The 10,485-nt window shown below is 45.1% G+C and overlaps 1 protein-coding gene across 2 annotated transcripts in view; it reads right to left on the minus strand.

Moving 5' to 3' along the window:
* The window catches only part of aux (cyclin-G-associated kinase), a 69,610-nt gene extending 62,367 nt beyond the window's left edge, over window positions 1-7,243 (minus strand). For both annotated transcript variants that reach the window (XM_050185827.3, XM_055075181.2), the window contains exons 1-4: window positions 6,847-7,243; window positions 2,123-2,184; window positions 1,847-1,906; window positions 838-952 (exon numbers count right to left, since the gene is read on the minus strand). In XM_050185827.3, the coding sequence (XP_050041784.2) occupies window positions 838-952; window positions 1,847-1,906; window positions 2,123-2,184; window positions 6,847-7,000 (391 nt within the window). In that variant the 5' untranslated portion in view covers window positions 7,001-7,243. The remainder of the gene's footprint in view (window positions 1-837; window positions 953-1,846; window positions 1,907-2,122; window positions 2,185-6,846) is intronic.
* Window positions 7,244-10,485: the final 3,242 nt, after the last annotated feature.

The following is a 10,485-nucleotide window of genomic DNA, read 5'->3' on the forward strand; positions in this document are numbered from 1 at the left end:
CATCCTTTCCAAGTGATTGGCCTTCTTTCTTGTCCTGTCTCTCTCTCTCTCGGCATTGTTTGTAGAAGTAAGCCCTAAATATTCCATAGTGTAGCACCAACATACAGATCGCAGTTGCACATGGAATTTGTGATGTAAAACGGGATCGAAAGGACAGAATGAGAAAGGACAGACAAGGATGGGCAAAGACATCAACTGCTCTTGCATCTGCCCTTTTCAATTCAATTTCCTTGTTCTTTCTTTTCGTGCCTTTTTGGCATTGCTTGTAGAGGTAAGGATGAAATACTTTGTATAGTGTCAGACAATGCAGACAAGGACATGTGTGGATTTAAAGGGTTTCTCATACGTCCTTCTGAACTGACTGTCCTCCTCAGTTCTTTTTTTATTGTTGCCTATCATCAAGTGCCAATGACTTATGCCATGCTCACAGCAATTCATATAAGCTTTTTCACTGCTGAACAACAATGAAATAGTTATATTTAAAAAAATTCTGGGGTTTTACGTGTCACTGAAATAGTGCCACCACCTTTATTACAAAGTATGCTTCTCTCTTCTAAAACCTACCAGCATAATTATGGAAGCTGAATATAGCAACAGATCTATAGCGGCAAAGGCAAGACAAATACTAAAGAAATGAGGCACCATAGCCTCCACAACAATTTTATTTAAAAAATAACTTATCAACAGATTATTAATCTGCCATTCTGCAAGTGTTGTCCAAACAGGTCTAACCCTTTTTCCCTAGAGTCCTTAAAAAATACTCTGTCGACAGCTCTTTCAAAGCTACTGCTCTGAAAGCCAATGAAAGCAAATGGTCTGAAGTATGAGTCTTCTCACCTGGGCAGAGCTCTGTGAGGAGAAGGTATTCCGACTTCCCATGACCCGACAGGCCTTTCTCAATGGCTGCGGCTGCAATGAAGTCTATCACGTTCGGGTGGCCGGAAAGCTTTTTCTGTGCCAGCTGTCAAGGTCTGCCAACAAGCAAGTTGCTGAGATAACTGGACGTGACAGCCATGGCTAATAACGGTATAAAAAACTATGTGTTTTTTAACCGAGCATTGTGTACTTGGCAAGTCTTGCGTGTCGCGCAAAGTGCACTGATCTGTCTAGTGACAAATGTGGCTGAGGCAGTCTTTTGGCACTCTAAATAAAACATTCTTTCTACAGCCCATTTACTATTTCAATCAGCTTTTAGAATAGAATTAATAAATTCTGGTGCTTTAAGTGCTAGGACCATGATCTGAGTATGAGACATGCCATAGTGGGGGACTCCAGATTAATTTAGACCACCCGGGGTTCCTAAATGTGCACCCATATCAAATTACACGAGCGCGTTTGCATTTTGCGTCCATAGAAATGCCACCATCGCAGCTTGTATCGAACATGCAACCTGAGTGCAGCCGCACAACTCTATAGCCACTAAGCAACTGTGATGGGGCAGCAAAATTGGGAGCTCATTTGTCTAGTTTAAGCTGTGGCAGGTCTTCTTTTCGCAAACCTGCTCTCGCAGGTTTACGGAAAAAGGCTTGCAGGTTTTGCAGGCTGTTCCATAACAGGCCTTTTTGTTTGGAAGTAGTGAATTTGTGCTCCTTTCTTCATTATGGATTACCACATCTTACGATGGATTGCTCTTCTGCTGTGCCTATGGAGTGTAGATTCAGTCATAACTTAAACAGCCTGCTGCATCACTTTTGTCTGCCTAATAAAGTCGTTTGTTCGATCTTGGAACTTTAACCCATTAAATGTCATGTTTGAGTTATCTCGTTATATTAAATTTCGACTGTAGCTATGCAGTGCTTGCAACCAAAATCGCTTAAGCCGACAACACAAATTTAGCCAAGGATACAAGGACGTTGACTTCTTGGAGAATGGATCTGCTGGCTTCCTCATCTCCAGCGAACATTCGCTGCAGAGACAGGGGAAAACAAAGCAAAACAATAAGTTCAGGGTCATGAACAACAGGAAACAGCTGTATAACGTTTGCAATCTAGCACTTCCTTTCAATTTTGACATTTTTTGACGTCATCAGGAAGCGGAAAAAAGAAAGAGAGAAAAGGGGAGCAACTACAGGAAATGCCAAATTGGCTATAGCGATGCAAGAACTGGAACGTAGGGTCGTTACCTTGAGTGCATATTCCCTGTTCGACGACAAGTCTTGCGCTGCAAACACAAAGCCAAAGCCTCCTGCAAAGATACAATATAGCAAAACTACAGTCAGTGAGACTCACTCTTGCTGCTAGCCTACCAGTCAAGCAACCAAAGTAACTCTTTCTTGAGGTATACAGCAGTGAGAAATGCTCCTAAACAGAACACTAAAAAGGAAAGTCGAGTGTTGGTAAATTACACTCCTACAACACCAAAAACTCCACTCTTATCACGAGAGCAGACTTGGTAGGCCCAAAAACATGCAAATACTAAACACAGGTGGTGGCACCCACTTAAACTTCCACACCAGCTCACTGCAACATCAGAGATTACGAAAGCGTTTGCTCAGACGTAGGTAATTTCTACTTAGTAAATATGGACTATGTTGTTCTAAAGGTGGAAAAAAAGTGAAATTATCAGATTTTGAGAAATTCTGCAGTGCCACGACCCACAGGAGGTCAAACAACACTGTAATGTGTCATGTCGCATAGACATACTGGTGCTGGCACTTTGGATGCCCGCCGCGGTGGCTTAGTGGCTTTGGTGTTGCGCTGCTAAGCATGAGGTTGTGGGATCAAAACCCAACCATGGCAGCTGCATCTCGATGGGGGTGAAATGCGAAAGCACCGGTGTACTTATATTTGGGTGCATGTTAAAGAACTCCAGGTGTTCAAAATTAATCCAGAGTGCACCACTATGGTGTGCCTCATAATCAGATAGTGGTTTTGGCACATAATACCCCATAATGTAATTTTAGCATGGAATTTAAAAATTGGAAGATTGACCTTCATTCTTTCTTATAGTACTCAACGTCATAGTTAGAAATTAATGACAGCCTAATTAAAGAGTAATTTATTTGCCAAAACTGGTTTAGCATTTCTTTTCAATGCCCCTTTAAAACCAAATGATACTAAAGAAAAATGGCCACTTCTGTCAAACTATATTCAGTGGAGCTGAATTTATGTGTGTCATGTCAAAGACGGGCATGTAGTAACTGGCATTATGGACAGTCAAAGCTGCCCACCAAGACTGCTAGTCTGCCACTAGTGAAAGGCTATCATGCAAAAGGATGCGATAACAGTCAAAACGAAGTGCTTTGACATGAAGGTTATGAGCCAAGGATTGCTTTCCTGATAATAAGATACGCACACCAATATGTGGGAAAGGGCTGAGATAATAGGAGGCCGAGTCAAGAACCAAGATGTTGATTACACAAGAAAGTTCCGGCATGAAAAAAGGTCACAACTAAGATTAAGAACAGCATGTAAGGTAGACAATGGATGAAAAAGACACAGCACACCTAATGCAGCTTTGGGTTACATGTATTTGAGGAAAGTGTCCTAAAGTATAGAATACACAATGGCCATATATCGTAATTACCCATATTTTTTATTTTTCAGTCTTTCTGATGCCTCTTATCACTTGGCTCTGACAACATTGCACAACTGTTATCATCAAGACTGGCCACTTGGCTTGGGGTGATGGATGATAAGATGAACTAAAAATTGTGTTCCAAGAAGCGCATGTAGCTTCTAGATGAAACCAAACCACATAAAGCTAGTACTTACAATTTCATCCTTCTTTGTTTTCTTGTTTTATCATAATGACTGATGCAAGTCTGCACAAGCAGTTTGTTACATGAAGCCATATTCATTTAAAACTAGGATAACACTTTCTTTTCTACAAAATGTGCAAAAAAATTTTGCAGTCGGCGTCTACTCCATGGCACAAATAGTTGGCAATGCTATAAAGGCGAGAGACACTTCTCGCATTTGAGACTGAAAAACAGTGCGTCCTAGCTGTATGAAAGATATACATACGCATGTCATGAATAGATGTAACACTGAGCCTCATACTTTTCCATGGTGCAAAATATGACGTAACTATTGCACAAAAGGTGTCACAAATCTGCACCTGTTTGCCATTGAACAAGCAAAGTGGCATGTTTTTGCGACCAGTGGCTACAAAGCATGGTATGAACTTGTGACCAGAGGTCAGGACATGGCATACTGGAACCATAAAGACACACAAATAATACGCGATTGACCTGACGTTGCAACCACAAGTTTTAGTTGTAACATAAAAAGTAGTTACTCAGCAGAAAGTACTGTAGTTTAAAAGGAACTACACTACAAGAAGAGTGGAATGAAACCCTTATGACTGCACTACTTGCGTAGCTACTGCAGTGTTGCCTGCGAAGTATGAAACGGGGTACAGAATGAAACACGAGGTTTGTCAAGACGCAACAACTTGACGTTGCTATTAATAACGGATTTATAAACATGCTTCCGAAATGCTGCACGACTTTTGAAGGGGCGGCAGCTGAAAACAACAAGGAATATTAATCATGCATCGCAAGTAAGAAAGGCGGCAAACTGGATAGTAGTGGCGTCGAAGCGGCAGCATCGCTAAACCAATATCACGGCCTTCCTGAATGTACAGTGCTTTCCGACACGCCTCCCGATATAGAGGTCAGGGGATTTCAGGCACAAGGAAGTGGCAAGGAATGGAACAATGGTGATGCAAATGGACAGCTGGGAGGAAGCGTCTGATGAAAGTGCACATTTTATGTGCTGTGCAATTGCAAGAGGAACTTGTGGCTAGTAGTTCTTGCTTCTTAGTTAGTCTGCATACAAACACATAATTTTTTGATGCTGCTATATTTCTGTGTCAGACTAGAACCAACCAAACACAGTAAGAGAGTGAAAGAGAAGCTCTTGATAGAATGGTAAATTTGTGCCAGCGTACATACATATAACTACTGACATACTACTCTGAACAGGGGGTGGGATTGTGAAGGGGTGAAAAGTTGCTGAAGAGAAAGCAAAAACACAAAACTGACAGTGTGGTGTGTCAAGTACAATGGAAGCAAAATGGACGGTCGTCAACTGCAGTGTCCTCCACCCCACCTCCCACGCCTTTTCTGTTTCCGAGTGGAACATTAAAAGTTGGCACAGCATCTTGAATATAATTTATTGCACGACGATTAATTGAACAAAAAAAAAAGTGAAGCTGGATTGACACTGGTTTTTCATGAAGTTTTGGAGATGGCCAACAGCGTTGTGAATGAAATCGGCGTTTCCACTGACGTGTTTCTTCTTTGAGTGGATGCATGGTTTGCTGCAGTGGCTACACAATGTTTCGTTGCTTGTTTCTTAAACCTTGGAAGCAGGGAGATTGCAATATGCATCAGACGGCACTCATAAATGTAGAACTTTGCTATCCCACATTACGAAGTAGATTCTCTTGAAACTATTTTTGTGTAGGCTTTGTAGCATGCCTTAAAATGAAAAACTCTGGGCAATGACTATCTCATCAAAGAGAAAATATCAAAGCATTGCTTGAAGACCACACACAGCCCTAATTCGTAATAGGTTGGCGGGTAGCAGACGGATAGGAAATTCTAGGGGCGTCGCGTTTGAGCGAGCGTTTCAGCTACCCGGCGGGAAGTGTGTAAAGCGATCTTTTCGAGCGTCTGTAAAAAATAAGTTGAATACAAAAAAGGGAAAGCCGGATGCACACACACGCAAAAAAAAGAAAGAAAGAACACAGACAAGGCCAGACAACCGCCAGGTGACAGACGGCTGCGTCCCGAGAACTGCTGGAAACGCGCCCGGTGTTTCCGCGGTACGCAAACGCACAATTTTGGCGTTATTTCGGAACAGAATGGAATGCGGAATTAAACGCGAAGCATTCGACGTCACCATACGGGTCAGTGCGGAGCATATAATTGGTGTGTTTCAACGTAAGTTTCGAAACGCACGGAGAAGATCGGGGATTTAAAAAAAGAGAAGCCTCCCCTTCCATTCTCGCGTCCTAGGCACCTGGCACGAAAGGCGCGAGCGAACTAACAAATAAAACAAAGGTGGGGGGGAAAGGCCGCAGCTCACGCGTCTGCTGTTGCTCGCGCTTTTCCGAGCGTAATCGAAACTGCTCCCAACCACCGCTACACTTCTACAAGACCCCTCGCTAGTGCGGTTTCTCCGTGAGCACATCCCGTCGTTTCGCCCGCGGCGTCGATGAATCGCTTCGTCTCTCTCTCTCTATCTTGCTTTTTTCCTTTTTTCGACGTCGCGTTCGTGACTCGTCGAGTGGCCACCCGGGAGTAATGAATGGCCTAAAGGGGAAGCCAAAAGGCCCCGTGGTCGTCCAGACCACATGTCGAGGAATCCGAGGGGTCGGGAGAAACGAGCTACCGAGCGGGTGGTGTGTTGCTGAGCGTTATAAGGCTCTGCATACGGGCGCGATCACCGCCGCAAAACCCAAACACGACGGAGCGCTTGACAACTAGGCTGCGCCTCCCGACTGCCTCCCCCAATCCCGAAGAAAACAGCTGCTCGCGCGACGCCAATCGCTCCGGTCGCGGTTGTAGTTTGATACTTATAGCGGGGCGGAGTGGCGTGCAATAAAGAACGTCTGGAGACACCGTCAAACGCTAGCCGCGCCTTGGCGTCATGCTAAAGGCTCCGCGGCTTTCGCAGCAGCAGCAGCAGCAGCACATATCGCAGCCGGCTCTGCGACGGCTAAGAAACAAACAAAACCTGCCGTCCGCCTTTGAATCAAAAAAGACAACACGAAACATAGGCGAGCGCTGTAGCAGGAACTTATAGTAATAACAAAACTCTGTTGTGACGGTGATGCTAGCGAAATCATGGCCTGGAAACGTTTTGAACAAAGCGTCGCACTGCAAAGGAAACTGACCTTCGGCGAGGACCCGTTTGACGCGCAGCTTCTGGTTGCCGAGCTCGACCACCTGGCCGACGAACTCGTGGTCTTCGCCGCGGGCGTTTGCCGAAGACGACGAACTGCCGCCGCCGGCGAAGTAGCCCAACGCCGACTTGAAGAGGTCTGTCATGCTCTCTCTCGGCGGCAGCAGTGACGGGGGCGTGCGACGGCGTCGCCTTGCGCTACTCCCCGCGACGATCTCTCGCTAGACTCCTGGCGCGACGGTGCACCCGTACGGCTCAGAGCATGTCGTGTCCGTGCTTCTGCTAACGGGTTAGGTTGAAACGGGCTCCGGCGTTCAGACGACGGAGGCTCACATATCGACCGCGGCCCGTGCGACAACGGGGAGGACGCTCCATTCACGGCTGGGCGCCATGTTTGCCGGATGACGTCATGGTTAAGACCGCAGTGCTGTAGTCAGCCGCTGCGTTGCATCGGGCGCTTCTTTCATAAACACAAGCCATTTTTGCTAATATTTCTTCTTTTCTTAAAGACATAAACGTTTTATTCGTAATTATTTGCTTGAACAGTTATATTTTATATGTAAAAATAACTAAAGTTTTTTGTGTTGACGTTTCTTAACTTGTCGCGAGATGGCAGGAGCTGTGCCGTGGTCGCATCAAATTGCGCCTTTTTGTTCACAAACCGCGGTGGATTCAAGCGACGATGTTCAGCCGTCCAGTTTCCGAGTGAGTGCATCAAAATTTTTATTTGCTCCATGTGGGCCACTACGGTCGCACTGAAGCTTAGGCGCTGGGCGGGTGATATCACCAGGAAACCGGTTTAAATTTTCTCTGCGGTGCCGTCAGCCCAATTTTTTGTAGGTGAATCGCTAACTATCATGGAGCAGGTGTCGTGCCTCGCTTTGCAGGTTCAAACCTAGACTCGCATATGCACGCAATTATTCGATTGCATTCACGCACTCATTCGCGCACTAGTTCACTCGAAAGTCTAGACCCGGTCTTTTTATGCCAATATTAGCAATTTTATTGCTATTTTAGTGTGCCGGCAAATAATGGCGGGAAACCAAAGCATGAAGCCGGGTGAAGTGCCATGCCAGTTAACTATTAGAAGTTTAAAATAGAAGCTGAAAAGGGCGTGATGGTTGCTTTACCGTGTATTGTATGTGCGTGTGTGATGGGGTCATTCCGTGCGAAAGGCATTATGCGCTTAACTGTCACTTTAGTGTCCTGGAAGGAATGGCGGGAAACCCTACTCCGGCTGGGTCCAAGGCTAAGCATGAAGCCGCATGAAGTAGGCCCATCTATAAGAAATTACAAAAAAGGAAAGCCGTGACAAGACGTACTGACAGCTTTAACGTGTATTGTATCTGTATGATGGGGTCGTTCTGTGCAAAACGCACATTTTACTATCATTTTAGAGTACTTGCAAGAAATGGCGGGAACCCTACTCGAGCTTCGTCTAGACGGCAATGGCCAAGGCTAAGCATGATGCCAGATGAAATAACACGCGCATCAGCTGTAAGAAATTTAAAAAATTAAAGCTCCGGCAAGACAAGGTGCACTGACTGCTTCAACGTGTATTGTATGTGTATGTGGGGTCATTCCGTGCAAAACGCACAATGCGTAAAGCTCGGCCATCTCCGCCTTTTTTCTAAAAAAGTGATTGATACTGTCGTCGTAACAAGTGTTTACGTAAGCAAAGTACGTGCTTCTGTCTTGGGAAAAAAAAAAAAAAGAAAAGTTCGGCGGCATGTCACTTCTGTAACACTTGAAGGCGAAAGGCCGCTGCACTTCTTGCAAGACATAACGAGCCGTTTCTAGCTTAGGCCTCCTCTCTACGTTGCCGTCTCGCATTGTCGCGTTGCTGCTGCTTTCGCAGTTCGGCTTCGTTTTCGACGCTTTTATAGCTGCGACTTCGCGCGCACGTATGGCGGGGTCAGATTCGCGCCAACGACGTTTCTCTTCGACGTTACGTTTCAACCTCTCAACAGGGGAAAGAAGCACTCGCGGTCAAACGCCTTGCTACCGCCGCTTCATACGTCGCGCCTCGTTTCTCGCTTGGCGAGTGTCCTCGGCCGTAGCATACTTCCGTAGGGGTCTATGCGATGCTCTATGGATGGTACGGATGTTTTGGATAGGAATAAACTTTATTTGTCCAACGGTCATTGCTGTTGGTGCCTGGGGCTAGGCTGCCAGGAGTCCATCGCCCGAGGAAAATCTTCCGACATCCTTGGCAGTGGCCCTGGCTCGCTGGACGGCCCACTCCTGGTCTTCGGGTGCCTCGCTGGGGAGTGCTGCTTGCCATCTCTCAGCGAGGCGCCCCACTTCAGAGGGTCCTGCTGTTGTCTTCCCCCTTCCTCTTGGTCCTTCTTCCTCATGGCGTTGGCATTCCCAATGTTCTTTATTGAAATGTATGCTGTTCTGCGTGTTGTATGGGTGATTTTAGTGAATGTATGCACTGATCGCTTCACTTTGCTGAGCACTTCTAGCCTCTGCCTTATGGGAGTATGAGCCATTGGTGATGTTTTTTGTACCACTTGACTAGACGCCGCGTTTTTTTTTTTTAGGTATGACCTATTGCAACGAGCCACTTAAGGCTTTTGCTTTAATAATGTCCTGTTTTGGCCTCATTTTGTTCTTGTGGATTGCAAATTACATGTTCTTGTGCACTTGTGGCATTTCTTTCAATCTTACTTGAATGATCGATAAAGCGTTTTGTTTCGATTACAGCTTGTACATTTTTTTACTTGATATTGACATTTATTTACACTGGCAAAAAAAAATTTTTCGTTTATTCATTATTTTTAAATGAATGTTGCGTTACGGAGTCACTGTCGGGACATCTTCTGTTTGGGAAGAATGCAAGTGAGCGGGCCTCCCTAAAGAATTTGCAGCTGTGAAAGCGAGAAAGTCGCACGAAAAGAAATAACACATTCTTAGAATAGCATAGTGCTGCATGTTTCGTTGAAAACTGCATAATGAAGGGTTCCAAGTGCAAACTTGAAATTTAGTGCCTTCTTTAGTCAGGGGTGTCAACATTTATTGCTGGCAGTTTAATCGATACCTGTTTTAGGCGAGAAAGCAATTCTTAAACATGAGCACCTGCGCATTTATATACATGGCGCCCTCCGTAAGTGCTCTCCGCCGCATAGCACACTTGTACGAGTCCGTATGCAGGAGTTTCACAGACGTTCATTGTTATTGGCCTGAGTGCTGGTGCACTGTGTTCGTGGACACAATAAATAATTTGATTGATCATTATAATTTGTTTATTTGCTCTTTTGGCCCAAGTCCGGTCAGTCGTATGCACTTAAGTTCTGTACATTTGTTAAAGTAGGTCGTTCTTGTGTGCTATGCAAGTTTTTTGTAGCTTCCTTTTGTCGCTTTGTTAGCAGTCATTGCATCTCAGTGGTGTCTACTGTATCCTTCCTTCTTTATTTCCCTAGTAAGTCATTATTTCACGCTGTTATTTCGCTGCTAGCCCCTACACATTGCTTTCACTGCATAGTGCGAGTGCATTGTGCTTCGGTGACAACATTGTAGCTTTGGTCTTGGGTCGATTCTATGTGACTAGACTCGGAACTCCTCGTAATATTTCAGTATTGTAACACTATTACAGTATTTAGCAGTGTTGATCTTAGCGGAACACATC

This window comes from Dermacentor andersoni, chromosome 11 (assembly GCF_023375885.2).
Source record: "Dermacentor andersoni chromosome 11, qqDerAnde1_hic_scaffold, whole genome shotgun sequence".
In the NCBI taxonomy this organism is placed as follows: Eukaryota; Metazoa; Arthropoda; class Arachnida; order Ixodida; family Ixodidae; genus Dermacentor; species Dermacentor andersoni.